The sequence below is a fragment of the Dermochelys coriacea genome, chromosome 1, assembly GCF_009764565.3.
Source record: "Dermochelys coriacea isolate rDerCor1 chromosome 1, rDerCor1.pri.v4, whole genome shotgun sequence".
In the NCBI taxonomy this organism is placed as follows: domain Eukaryota; kingdom Metazoa; phylum Chordata; order Testudines; family Dermochelyidae; genus Dermochelys; species Dermochelys coriacea.
The window spans coordinates 253593476-253607593 of record NC_050068.2 but is presented as its reverse complement, the minus strand read 5'-3'; the positions used below and the strand labels follow the sequence as shown (position 1 = coordinate 253607593).

The window sequence follows — 14118 nt, the reverse complement described above, 5'->3', positions numbered from 1 at the left end:
ATAGATAAAAAGAAAAGGAGTACTTGTGGCACCTTAGAGACTAACCAATTTATTAGAGCATAAGCTTTCGTGAGCTACAGCTCACTTCATCGGATGCATGAAGCTTAGGCTCTAATAAATTGGTTAGTCTCTAAGGTGCCACAAGTCCTTTTCTTTTTGCAAATACAGACTAACACGGCTGCTACTGGGAAACCTATATATAGATAGATCTTATTATATGTTCCATTCTATGCATCCGATGAAGTGAGCTGTAGCCCACGAAAGCTTCTGCTCTAATAAATGGGTTAGTCTCTAAGGTGCCACAAGTCCTCCTGTTCTTTTTGCGGATCCAGACTAACACGGCTGCTACTCTGAAACCTGGCACCAGCTAGGGAGAAGTAAAAAACCCCTCCTCTTGGACTAGGGAAATAGCTCCCGCCTCCTGGCCTGATCTCCCCAGAGGGCAACTTGGGACTTTGCTCTTGCTTGAACTCCCCGCTCAGTTCGGCTCTTGCCACCCCGGGCGGCTTTGTATTCCCGGTGCAAAGGAGGAACCAACCCGCTCTCCCGCGCACGGAGGGGCAGGTGCAGCAGGAGAGAAGGCGTCCTCCGCTCCCAGGCAGCTGGCAGCGAACCAGGCGGGAGCCTGCGCCGCAGCCCGGCCCCACCCCGGGCGCGCAGCGTGAAGGAGCGCGCGCGCGGAGGCGGGCGCGGGCGAAGCTGCTGCTGCTGCTGCTGCCGCCGCCGCCGCCCTCGCCCTCGCTGTGTGTGCGCGCTTGCCTGGCTCGCGGCCACCGGCACCCAGCTCGGGTTGCGTCAGACAAACCTCCCCTCTCGCGCCGCCTCCCCCTCTGCCTCAGCTGGGACCCCGGGAGCGGGGCACAGGTGTTCCCTTCGCCCACGCGCTGCTGCAGCTGCTCCCGGCGGAGCCTCGGACCTGTGAGCCGCCGGCCCCAAAGAGCCTGCAAAAATGCTGTGGAAAGCCCACCAGCTTTTGAGGAAATTCTCCACCACGGCCCCAGTGAGTGTGTGAGGATGGGGTCCCCTAGGGAACGAGCTTTGCAGGAGGCCGTAGCTCAGGAATGAACAATAGGGTGATCAGGGGGTCAGGGCAGGCTCAGTGGGACTTGGCAAATAGGTGGCTTTTGCTTGCAAAACTATGAGCATATTTGTTTTCCATATTTGTCTGAGAAGCCGCAATAGCCCAGGAATGGGGGGCGGGAGGGGAGGACAAGTCAGCGGTGCTTGGATAATACCCCTGTAAGGAAAGGATAAAAATAGGTCGAGATTTTATCACATGAATTTTGGCACTGGACAGTCAGAGGTCCCTTCAGGGGATATTTGACTTGTTTACAAAAATAGGAGCATCTTGCTTTGTCTGATTATGGTAGATCTCAGTCTATTCTCTGATACCAGGCTGTGTATTGCAGGAGTCTGGGAGCTGCAATGAAGAAAATCGATGATGCTTTTGTAACATCTTTGCTTTGCAAGAATATGAACTGGCAGTCATTTCTCACGGGAATCTGGGCAGGGGAAGGTCAGCGGTGCTCTGAGACTGTAATTGCTGCAAAAGAAGCTAAAGATCCAGCCAGGCCTGTTCCCACTACTGTAGTCAGACTGGGAACAGGCATGGCTATTTCTTATTGAGAAGTAAACCTTCAGCTCCTGCTCCAAATGCTGGCCTTGTAGGCGTGTCGGTTTGTGAACATCACTTCTTACACTCTGGCTGTAAAGAATTAATGCAAGACGGATATTTGTCTGTCTGGTGTTAGATTAAACTGCATAGCTCTGCAGGGAGACTGATAACGATTCATACTGTTTTTTATGGCTGGGTAAATACATGCCCCATAAAATTTGATGTAAAGTAGACGAGATGCTTCCAGCATTCTGGTTAAGATTCGTGGATGCGGCTGAATGCAATTTGAGGATGGTTTTTCATCTCCGAAGACTGCTCTGTGTTTCATATTTGACAGCATGGCCAACGGTGAGGACAGCTGTTTGCCTGGGGAATCTGCTTTGAAGGGTTTTTACAGTAAGAGACTTTAGCCAAGCTCTTTGGAATTGCATCAGCAATATGAGTGGATAACTGACACGTTGCATACAGAGATATGGATGGGGAGAGGTAGTGCTATTGGTTTTCATTCAGAGGAGCAAAGCTTTCATGCATGAGTCCTGACACTATGTAGAATTAAAGTTATCTATTTAATGTCTCCTTTGAGAAGCATTTTACATTATTTTTAAAGAGATGTAGCATTAAAAAAATATTTCCCTTGTCATCCTTAACAGTGTCTCTAAATTCTTGCAGAGAATGAATATTGTAACCAGAATGGGAGCTATTGAAAATTAATCTGCAGGGAAATTGAACCGAAACCATTACCCGTGAAACTTGTTAGAGATGCACACAGCATTGGCAATTCCAGAAATATTTGTTGTTTATAACAATGAAATGAATTCCCTTTGCAACGCTAACTTCTCTTTACAAGGAGAAACTGTAGCATGAACACATTTTCCCTTTTTAGTGATTTGCTTTTGTTATGAGACTTGTAAGACTATTAATATATGCAGTGCTTGTGTATTCTTCTTTTATGTTGCAGGAGGTAAATGGGAGAAGAATAAGAATCAGAATTGAGTAAATGTAAACAGCCATGAAAATAAACTCTAGTAATTTTATTTTAGGTAAATTAATACCATAAAATCAATGGATATTGTGGCCAACATGTCCAAAGTATGTGCCTAAAAAATTAGGCAGCTACATGTATATTTAGGCATCTAAATAAAAGAGGACCAATTTTTCAGAAATGTTAAACATTGTGGCAAAATACCTTGTTCGCCTCAGTAGGTTCAGTCCTTTTTAGCCTTGGAGACTCAGGTTTGGGACAAGGCAAATCCTTATAAATGGCACAGGGTCCTGCTACTCCTCTGCTCAGTCAGTTCCTTGTGCTTGTTTTCCTTCCTTTCTGGGGAGTGAGTGTAGCCTCCCTACTGGGAAGGGTTGGTGTCTTGCTGCAAACAGCCTACTGGTAGCTTCCCGGCTCCTCTCCCTCACTCTCTCCCTCCTACCACCCAGGGGAGGGTTTAAAAAGGTCCCAAGTAGTTGGAGTCAGCGGAACCTACTGAACCTTATTGTCCTGTGGTTTTCTCTCCTCAGTGGATAGGGAGGGGCCTTTTAATTCCCTGGGACTAATTACTAATTAATTCCCTTTTGTAGCTGTTTGCCCTGGGTTTACCACAACATCCACGACTTCCTTTGAAGCCAGTGGAATCTGTGGATGCTCAACATCTCTTAAAAGGAGGCTACTTTTATTTAGATGTCCAACTGTGGATTTGGGTGCCTATCTTTGTACATCACCTGTACAAACTAGTTTTCAGGTTATATGCCCTACACCAATCTTGTTCTCTGCATCTATCTAGGGAGCATTGTAACCAAGTAAAATGAGAGTGATTTTTGAGATCTTCCCATGAGTATTTTTATCCTTGTTATTATACAGGCAAAATAATACCATAAGGAAGAAAAAAGAAACCAAGTTCAACAAGTGAAAATTAAATAAGAATGTTCAGACACTTTCCAGATCCCTGATCCTCTTCTCACACAACTTTGTAAGACTATGGTTATTCTCCATGTTAACAAAATTCTTCTATAGTTCCCATGCAGGAAAAATAAAAGGGCCTCTATACCTTGTAAAATTGAGCCATCTCTCTGTCATCAGTTTGAGCTCCACTATTTTCCAAGCCTGTTGGGATAACTCCAAAAAAGAAGAAGGGAAGAAGTCTCCACCAATAATAAATAATCACTAACCTTCCCATGAGAAGCAGTACATCTGATAACTTTGTGTGCCCATTGTCAGCAAGGTGGTTACAAGGGAAGCTCAACATTGCCTCCATAGTATCAATACATATGTCCAAAGCAATCACAAGTCCATTATCAGTAATGTATATGAGGATTGCTCTTATTAATATATCACCATATGCCACCCGCATGATTTGATGGCATTTAGTGAGCTCCTGTTTATGAGCTAGACTATGGGACCTATCTTTTTAGTGGTCCATCCCGGAGGTGCCGTTTCAGTCAAGAAGTAACTACCAGGCTGTCCTACATTCCTCCATAATTTTACAGAATTTGCACTTTTATGCAGTTCTACCATGTCTCTGTATCATTTTGTTGCAAGGAATTTCCACTCTCAAAAGACTAGCAAGTTGTGTAAACAGTTTTGGAGGAAGATCTTCCAATTCTAGAGCAAGACACAGGTTTGCAGTAAGATCCTCAGCTGTGCCACTTAATTGGTACTTTTAAATAAGACAAAAGGAAGCAACCAGAAGTAAAGAAAGGGATTTGTGGCCTGATCCTGCAATCCCCTTCTTGTTATGGGACTCCACTGAACACAATAGGAGTTCTATGCATAGAGGACCTGTGATTTGGCTCCTACTTTCTACTAGCTACAAATATATGTGACAGTACAATACAGGATTGCATTATCTATACTGAATGTTAATGGAAGGTATGTTTGTGCCAATTCAAGGGAGAAATTATTCAAGAATAGCTGGTCATAGAGAAGTTATATATCCCTCATGCTGGGAAAATCATTTTCTGTCTATCAATTTGCTACGTATGCAATATGATGTCCTTGGCTTGTCAGGTTAATCTTCTTTTCAACAGAATGCAGAAACGTAACTGTGTCTGTGTGTACAATGCATGCGTGTGTGAACATTCTTTGTTCTTATTTTACTAGTTTTACCACTTTATATTTATTCTCTGCTGCTTTAAAGATTGCATCCTCTGTTTATCCCTAGCCACTTCCTGGCTCAGAACTCTGCTAACCATAGAGAAATCTGTGCTCAGTAACAATTTTGGGCCAGATCATCAGCTAGCATGAACTGACATAATGTGGCTCCATTGACTTCAGTGGAGCTACACACTGATTTACAGCAGCTCATGATCTGGAATTGTAATTTGTGTGCAGCTCCATGTAACATAAGAATTAGATTTATGTATATGTACATTATTAGTGAGTAGAGATACAAGTTTATGATTATAGAATATATGTTGTTAAAAACTTGACCTGTGGAAACAAAACTGCTCTTCTGAATTAATATTTTGAGATGAGTGTGCTATCTCTAAAATATTTTTCAAGCCCCATTTACTTAGAGTTTGATCATACTTATTGACTTAAAATTGCTGGTGCAGTTTTTCTTGTGTGCGTTTTCAAGAATGCAAAACAATGTGAATTTCCAAGCATAAAGGGCAGTCGTACAGGCAATTAGGCAAGTCTGGAAGTTAGCCAGCCCAGCTGCAGTTTGCTCTCTGAATCCAGAGTTTTTGTAGTCTCAGACTCCTAAATGCAGAAGCTGCAAATGTAAAAACTTGGACACAGAAAAATACATGCAGAGTTTTAGCTTCTGTTAAGGTCCCTTCAGAAATTTGGCCTTTCAGGTATGCCTCTCATACTTCCCTAAAATCTTACTTTTTGTTTTCAGGAAAGGAAGAGTTTAACTCTTCTTATGATACTTAATCGATCATGATTTGTGGATGATAATGATCTTTGTGGACTTTTTGTTACCTTCATTTGCTGGTAGTCCTTATTTAGTGGGGAATAAACTGAAAAAGAAAAATACAAATCTAAAAGACCACTACTTCTGTGTACTTGAGGTGCTATTGAGTGACAGTTAACGAGAACAAATGTAGAACAAGTAACTTGCATCAGGAGGACTTTCTCTAATGTTTGTTCCATCACATCTACGGTGCTGCCATTGTCAATTAACATTCCATAGAAATCAGTTGTTTCATACTGTGCCAGATACATTCAGTAGCACAGCAGGTGAACACTTCTTGAACTTGCCTGGAGAATTCATAAACATTTAAATGGTTAGAAAAAGCCAATCTGAGATTTTTATAACTGAGACTGTGTTTCTGAAAAGCGGAAACTGAGGTGATGAAGCACTGGTAGCAAGACTTATCTGTGTCCATGTTGCATTGCCAGGATAGAAAAATTTCAAGGGATAATGGGTGCATGTTGTAATTTAAAACAAGAAAGTCTTGTCTACACTAGAAAAATATGTTGCTGTATTATAGCTGTTAGCACCAATAGTACAACTGTACTGGAGGTAGCAACCGTGTACACGCCAATGTAGACAAGATTCTGGCATTTTTACCACTCCCATCCACGCTGGCAACTTAGCACTGCTGCAGCTGCACCAGTGCTGTTTGATACTATAATACAGGAGGATTTTTATTTACTGTTGCAACCTATGGGACAAATTTTACCCTTGGCCAAACTCATTTCCTGTTGTCTTCACTGCAAGTTGCATGCACACATCCAAGAGAATATTATGGCCCGAAATAGTGCTACAGTAATTTTTCTAATTCATGAACATTTCCTGTATTCATGAACATCCTACCAATTTTTAAGACCTCTTTCTGGAGCTAACTGTGTAGCTGAAATACGATTTAAAATGGATCATTTCATGTCATTTGCAAAAAGTACTGCAACTGACTCTTCATCATAAAATGGTTTGTTGGTTTATTTCAAAGTATTATATCTTTTGGTACCTGAATGTTTGCTAATCCATACAGGATTTGTAAGACATTCATACGGGCAGTTCAAATCCTCTGGGACCCAAATGGTGGCCCTACTGGTTGTGGTACCCTTGTGTTCCAGCTTCCCTAATGAAGAGGCAGCATCCCCTGGTAGGAGAGAAGCTAGAACCTAGAGATGTTCCTTCAGGGAAAGAAGCAGGAGTTGCACCTGACTTTCAAATGGCACATATAAAGAGAGCAGAGTCCTAAGAATGCTCCTGCTGCAGCTGCTAGGACAAAACTATTTCCCACTCTCTGAAGGATTGCGACAGACATAAGTACTTTCGTTTGCTTCTTTTTAGGGCTGTCAAGATTTAAAAAAATAGTCGTGATTAATCACACTGTTAATAATAGAATGTCAATTTAAATTTATTATAAATATTTTGAATGTTTTTCTGTCAATTTTCAAATACTGATTTCAATTACAACACAAAATGCGAAGTGTACAGTGCTCACTTCATATTATTAGTTTTGATTACAAACATTTGCACTGTAAAAAGATAAACAAAAGAAATACTGCTTTTCAGTTCACCTCATACAAGTATTGTAGTGCAATTTCGTTATCGTGAAAGTGCAACTTACAAATGTAGAATTACTATTTTTTACATAACTGCGCTCAAAAACAAATCAGTATAAAACTTTAGAATGTATAAGTCGAAGCATGAAGGGGCATATGAATGTTTAGCATATCTGGCATGTAAATACCTTGCAGCACTGGCTACAACAATGCTATGCGAAGGCCTGTTCTCACTTTCAGATCACATTGTAGATAAGAAGCAGGCAGCAATGTAAATGTAAACAAACTTGTTTGTCTTATCGATTGGCTGAACAACAAGTAGGAGTTGAGTGGACAGTACTACAAAAATCTCCTGTTATGTGAGGAAAGGACTTTGGAACTGGACTCAGCCACAGATGCCTGCAGTGCCTTGAACTAATGTGACATTGAACATAGTGTCAAGTCTATTGTCATTTGTCGTCATTAGAAAACATTTTAATTTTCCTGCAAGAATAATAGATGAAAAAATTAGAAGTTAGAGGGCATATTCCAGAAACTTGTGGCAGGAATGGCTAGATTTTGCTAAGAGTCTGTTTCAAATATAAAATTTCATGGTTTGTCGATCATAGGTAGGAATAATGACTGCAGATTTTGTTATGCCTTTTTGTAACAAGCAGTGCATGTACATGCAGAGACTTCTGCTGATGAAATAATAAAGGAGGCAGTAACAATACCAAGTGACATTTGTATGCAAAGAAGTATGATCTTACTAAATTGTAGATTATATGTACTTCTTAAGAACAAGGTGGAAAAATGGGTAATTTATTTTATTCCATTATATTGTTGGGACAGAAAGACACTACTGCTTTAAAAATCAAAACTAACATTGGCTAAGAAAGAGTAAGACAGAATTGCATGTAGCAACGTATCTCTTCTGTATCCTAAAATGTAGTTTGCTTTAACTCTTGTTGACAGGCTTATCAACGCAAGCTAAAGCTAGCCCTGATAGGTCAGAGTATTTTTGGTCAAGAAGTCTATAGACATCTGCAGAAAGAGGGCCATAGAGTCGTGGGAGTGTTCACCATTCCAGACGTGAATGGGAAAGCTGACCCTTTGGGTAAGTATAATTAATCACAACGTAAGTATTATCATCGTGCATAAGCACAGTTAAGTTGCTTCTCCATGAGAGGGCATTGTCTTTATGGCAGTCATTTGTACGTATAGCCAGATATATAAATCTTTGCCATGTTTTTTGGCATAATAAAATAATTAACCTGGTATGCTTATATCAGTGTTAAGTTAAATTCTATCTAGAGTTAATTGTCATGGGCTATACCGCCACCTTACAATCTGCCCCATTTAAAGAGCATCTCATAGTTGCATTGCCCCAGGAACAGCTTGAGAAGCAGAGTGTGATTCAGAGCATCCTGCTCTGGAGAGGAACTAAATTGCTGGGGTGCCAGGCCTATATTCATCCTGGAATGTCATCTGGTTTGCTGGCATAACTGTGTTGTCTGGCACATTGAGAAGGCATGGAGCCAAGACTCTGCCTGTTCTTGGCCCCGGATCTCTCCTGACTACCTGTATGGTCTGGAGATGAAATAGCAGCTCTACAAATCCTGCTTCCCATTGCACATTGCAGCTTATGGCGCAAGCAGACCATCAAGAAAGTAAAGGGAAAATTTATCCCCCCTTACTCCATTGCATAGGCATATAGGTATGTTCTAGTTCTTTAGAATTAATAGTTGCTGACTGATTATATTTAGTAGTGTACTTGTGCAGTATAATTCTAGCACTGAGTCTGGAGTAACAAAGGAGTTGCTTTGAAATGGCTGTCTTAATTACAACTTTATTTTTCTCCAGGGTGCCACAACAGTTAGTTAATAAGATTAACAACTACAACCACCAAAACAGAATTAACCTTGGTGGCTAATCAGAATTTTAAATTACATTTAATAAACTGTTTCCAGTCACTCAGTATTCCCTGACATGTTGTTACAGGACTTTTATTAAAGTAAAGTCAACCATAAATATTGCTTATTCAGGCAGTAACCATTCCCAAACTTGGGTATTGCTTTTCAAGTGTATTAAATTCTATAGTCTGTCTCATTTAAAATAAAATTACAAAGCTTTTTACAGGTAGGAAGAATTAGGTAAGTTCTACTAGCTTAATAACAGATAATTCAGTTAGCTATGGGAAGGTACTATAGAGAAATGTTGCAATACTATACAAGCTAAGCAGTACTCCCTTGGGCAAAACTTTCATTGATGTCAATCAATTATTTATTTTAGCTTGGCCATAAAATTGGTTTATTGTACACTAGGTGACGAAAAACTGGTTTTGGCTGATAGTTTGCTGTATTTTATACTCAGATGATTCAAAAATAGTTTCAATTTAAAGTGGAACTTGATGATGATATAGTATGGCCAGTCAGCTGAGATTTCATTTCTGAAAACAGAGGCAATACATGTGCAAGGACTATAGTTCAAAGAAGTTTGTAAGGATTTACATCACATATGCATGATACTCCCAGTATGCAGTGTGAAATACATGCCTATATATCTTCTGAAGGCTACTTTAATATTATCAAGATTTATTGGGTAAAACTCCACTTTTTATTTATAAAACGAAGAGATTTATAGACCTAAATTAAATGAGGTGGATTCTCTGGTCCACTAAGGCCATGTTGTGCTTCATCTCCTGTCTCTCAGGTTTTTTTTAGATGCAAATGTGTCAAGGTGTAGTGCGGGCTCAGAAGGGTTCCTCTCGCAAGCCTTAATGGCCTTGAACGCTCTATTACATTAGATTCTACAACATAGTGGACCATGTATCCTACCCTAATTGGTCGGGTATTGGGTCAGTCGTGCAATGGGATTTATCTACTGTATAATAAATTCTGTTGCCCACATTTAATGTATTTATTTCTTCTCTCCTTTGCAGTTATTCATGAATGTGGTTTTCTTCTTCATTTGTAACTATAGAGATGGACGATTACACAGTGGGCCTCAGAAAATATATTTTAGGGGAGTTGTCTGTGATCATTTGAACCAGATAGCAAGATACCACTGACTGCAATGAATCTTAGGTAGTTGTATTGAAAGTCGTGCAGAACTGCTGAAGTGGAAAATTAAGTTCTGTGAAACCAAACTTATTCCAGATAGATATGATCATTAGACAAGATATGAAATGTCACGGTTAGTTAATACTATTCATCATTCCATTCTGGTTTTATTGGTGCTTAATACATAGACCGTAAAAATGAATTTAATGATGGATGCAGCATGAGCTGCATTGCTGAGAGATCAGAACATAGCTTCTTGTTTGTTCTTTGTCCTTACAACATTTCTGTTCTTGACTGTATACACACACAGATGTGGTACTGTCGTCAGTTAACTGCATACACGTATCTTCAGAAGAACTGTCACCCTTGTTTCTAGAGAGACTTGCTACCACTTGAGTCAAAGAGAAAACTCTGTTAATTGTTTGCTGTTGTAGCAATAGTGCGTATAGCCTTTTTCCAGGCCAGCCATTGGTGGGCAAAACAGTGATGAATCAATGAACAGGTGGGTAGATCTAATTCTGTACAAGGCAGGACAGCAGTGTGCAAACATAAGCATGCATGTGCACACACTAGAGAAACGGAGCACATTGTAATGCCAAAAGGATTGTTTTTTTTTTTCCAGGTCTACGAGGCAGACTAAAATTGGGGTCGGGGTGGTGAATACCATTCTGCTCCCTATGTAAAGGATTTTCTTTTCCCTTCTCTGTGGCTTTAGGAGTGTCATCATCTCATTAGTCATAAGGCCATAGTGATTTTTTTCCTTTGGAGTTCTATAAGAATTATCTACCCCAGGGATTGTCAACCTTTGGCACATGGCCTGACAGGGTAAGTCCCCTGGCGGGCCAAGCTGGTTTGTTTACCTGCTACATCTGCAGGTTCTGCCGATCGTGGCTCCCACTGGCCACGGTTCGCAGCTCCGGGCCAATTGGGGCTGCGGGTAGTGGTGGCAACCACACCATCTTGCCGCAGTCCCCATTGGCCTGGAGCAGTGAACCACGGCCAGTGGGAGCCGCGATCGGCTGAACCTGCAGACGTAGCAGGTAAACAAACCAGCTTGGCCCGCCAGGGGACTTACCCTGTCAGGCCATGTGCCAAAGGTTGCCAATCCCTGATCTATCCTCACAGAATCTTCTTACCGTGCACATAAAATTCACCTGGACTGAGATTTCCTTGCTAGAGGAAAAGACTAGGATATGCAGAATCTTGCACCCCCGCACACACACGCTATGCTAAAATAACATTATTAAGCTTGCACAGTCATTTACTCAAAAGTTAGGAAATGAAGATGGCCTGTGCAATCTTAATTTGGCCCCATTGTGCGTATGCATTATGATACAGTCTTTAATTACATGAAGCCATATTATTTTTTCCTTCTCCATTCAGTGCACAGACTGGATAGTGCTAATGTATTGAGCAGCTATTCAATATTTTATTTTCTCCTTGTTGTTCAGTGTGTGGCCCCAGGCCTTATTTACCAGACATTACTCAAACTCTGTTATGAAGACAGAATTATTAATTTCCTCATGGGTTCTTCTATGGCACACATCACTATAGTATCTGAGTGCTTCACAAAGGATACTGTCTTTTTTCATAACACCCCTGTGAGATGAGGGAGCATCATTATCCCCATTTTGCAGATAGGGAACTAAGACACTGACAATAAAGTCAAAAGTATCCACTAATTTTGGGTATCCGATCTGACACACATAGGACCTGATTTTTCAGAGTACTTAGCATTATAAAGTCCTTAATGTGTTCAAAACACAGCTCCCATTTGGGAAACTGATGATTTATTTTTATTGAAAAAATGTGGCTCGGTTTCCCTTCTCACCTTGTATTGTTACCTGTTGATGTGAAGGGTTTAATTTCTTTCTTAAAATTGGGAAAGCAATGCAGTAACAGAAGTCATAAAAGCATGAATGAACTATCAGGAACTGTCAACCTGTGAAATGAGCTGTAGAAGCATGGAATATTCAAAGATCACTTTATCAGCTTTATAAATGTCATATGTATCTTTATGGGCTAGTGATAGTGTTATAGCCCAGTGAGGGAGTTACAGGGCCTTGGGGGGTAGGTAATAAGTCTGAAGAAGTCTCATTCTTGGAGAAAATTGCATATTCTAGTTTGTCCTAGTTCCAGAGACTGCCTGACAAAGAACTGAAAATGATATAAAATGACCAACTTGACATGGGAAGGGGCCTCTCTCATCCAATCCAAGAACTGTCATGAGACTGTGACCAATGGAACCAGGTCCTGTGAGTGGACCTGAAGCTTTAAAACATGCCAGGTCTCCATGTGGAAGAGGGGTAACACCTAGTAAGCTTGACATTCACACAAGCTGTTTATTGTTTTTAAGGTATGTTTTCTCTTCAGTGCTTTTGTTCTGAATAAATAATACTTTCCTTTATGAAGGCTGGCTGGTCCTTTCTTAACTCTATCATTGCTCCTGAGAGAACAGGACTGAAGGTGCTGAACTAAAGTCAGACCTGATCAGATATTCACAGGGAATTGCAGGAAGAATTGCAGCCTAAATCCCTGGTCTAGAGGGAGAGAGTTGTGGGCCTCTGCCCTAAAAGAGGTGATGGTTAGAGGCTTGAGGTCTAAGTTGGGTGCCCTCAAGGAGCCCAGGAAAGGGTCGGGGGTGCTGTTACTTTGGGAACTGTGACACCACTAACTATAGTTACAGCTGTGAGTGCTTGGCACTTCTGTAACTCAGATTGTGAAATCTTTTTATTTACTTATTACCATTGTTGTTTTTGTGGTGTTTTCTCTGGAATCTGGACCTCAAATATACTTTGACCAAGAAATCTGGACTTTAACAAAAAATAATTTATTAACCCTGGTTTAACTATTATGCCAACCTTCTCCCTTGATGGCCTCCTACGTGATGATACTTGCTCCTTTGTTTGTGAAACAGTTGTTCCTCTTACTGTGCTCTTTCTCCCTGAAATTTTAGCCTTTCTGCATGATATTTCTCTTACTGAAGTATGAGATTCACTATGTAATACTAAAAGGAACTTGGCACCCTGGAGACTGTTTAGTTTATCACAGCCAAGGTCTCATAGCTCACCTTCCTTTCTGTATGTTAAGTTGTGATTGTTTTGTAGAAAGAAGGGGGGGGGGTTAGGCTTGAGTTTGAGTTCAAACCCTGGGTTTGTATTGCAATATAGACATACCTACTGAAACTCACTCTTGACCCAGGTTCAGTTCCACCCCCTTAATTGGCCTGACTGGGGGCACCTGTTCTGGCACAGAGGTGCTAGACCTATTTTAATCACTGAAGCCAGCCACCCTGTGACAAGTAGCATACAGTAGTTGTTTATGATGCTATATAGTAAGAGTAACATGCTCCCCATGCCAAAGGTATCTGAATTCTGTGGACACAGGTTAGTATATACAGGGCAATAGAGTACAATGGCATTTTAGCATCAATACAAAGAAGCCATTTTTTATTTAATTATCTGATTGACTTGTCATACTATGTCCTCCTTATTTGTTACATTTTAATTTTTAATGTAACATACTTTTTTTTTTAAAATGATGTATTTTTCTTGTTTCTTAGCACTGGCAGCAGAGAAAGATGGCACCCCTGTTTTTAAGTTCCCCAGATGGAGAGTTAAGGGCAAGCCTAACCGGGAAGTAGTTGAAGCCTACAAATCAGTTGGAGCAGACCTAAATGTACTTCCATTCTGTACACAGTTCATCCCTATGGATGTTATTGACAGTCCTAAGCATGGATCAATTATCTACCATCCATCCATCCTTCCCCGCCACAGAGGAGCTTCAGCTATCAATTGGTGAGATGATTTATTTTTTTACCAAAAAACCCCAAAGCTATTTAGATTTCCCATATCTCTGAAAGATACGCAGGCCAGATCCTCAGCTGGTTTAAACTAGCATCATTTTATTGACTTTGATTGAGCTACCTTATTGAAGGTTTGGCCAATGGTCTCTCCATCACTCCTAAGTTCCAGTGTAATTTTTGCTGATTTTTTTTTTACCAGTTTTAT

The 14118-nt window shown here is 40.7% G+C and overlaps 1 protein-coding gene across 1 annotated transcript in view; it reads left to right on the top strand.

Annotated features, from left to right (window-relative positions):
- The first annotated feature begins 719 nt into the window (after positions 1 to 719).
- The window catches only part of ALDH1L2 (aldehyde dehydrogenase 1 family member L2), a 51700-nt gene continuing 38301 nt past the window's right edge, over positions 720 to 14118 (top strand). Inside the window, 4 exon segments of the mRNA XM_038388106.2 lie at positions 720 to 1000; positions 1410 to 1963; positions 8022 to 8163; positions 13671 to 13905. Of these exon segments, the coding sequence (XP_038244034.1) occupies positions 1853 to 1963; positions 8022 to 8163; positions 13671 to 13905 (488 nt within the window). The 5' untranslated portion in view covers positions 720 to 1000; positions 1410 to 1852.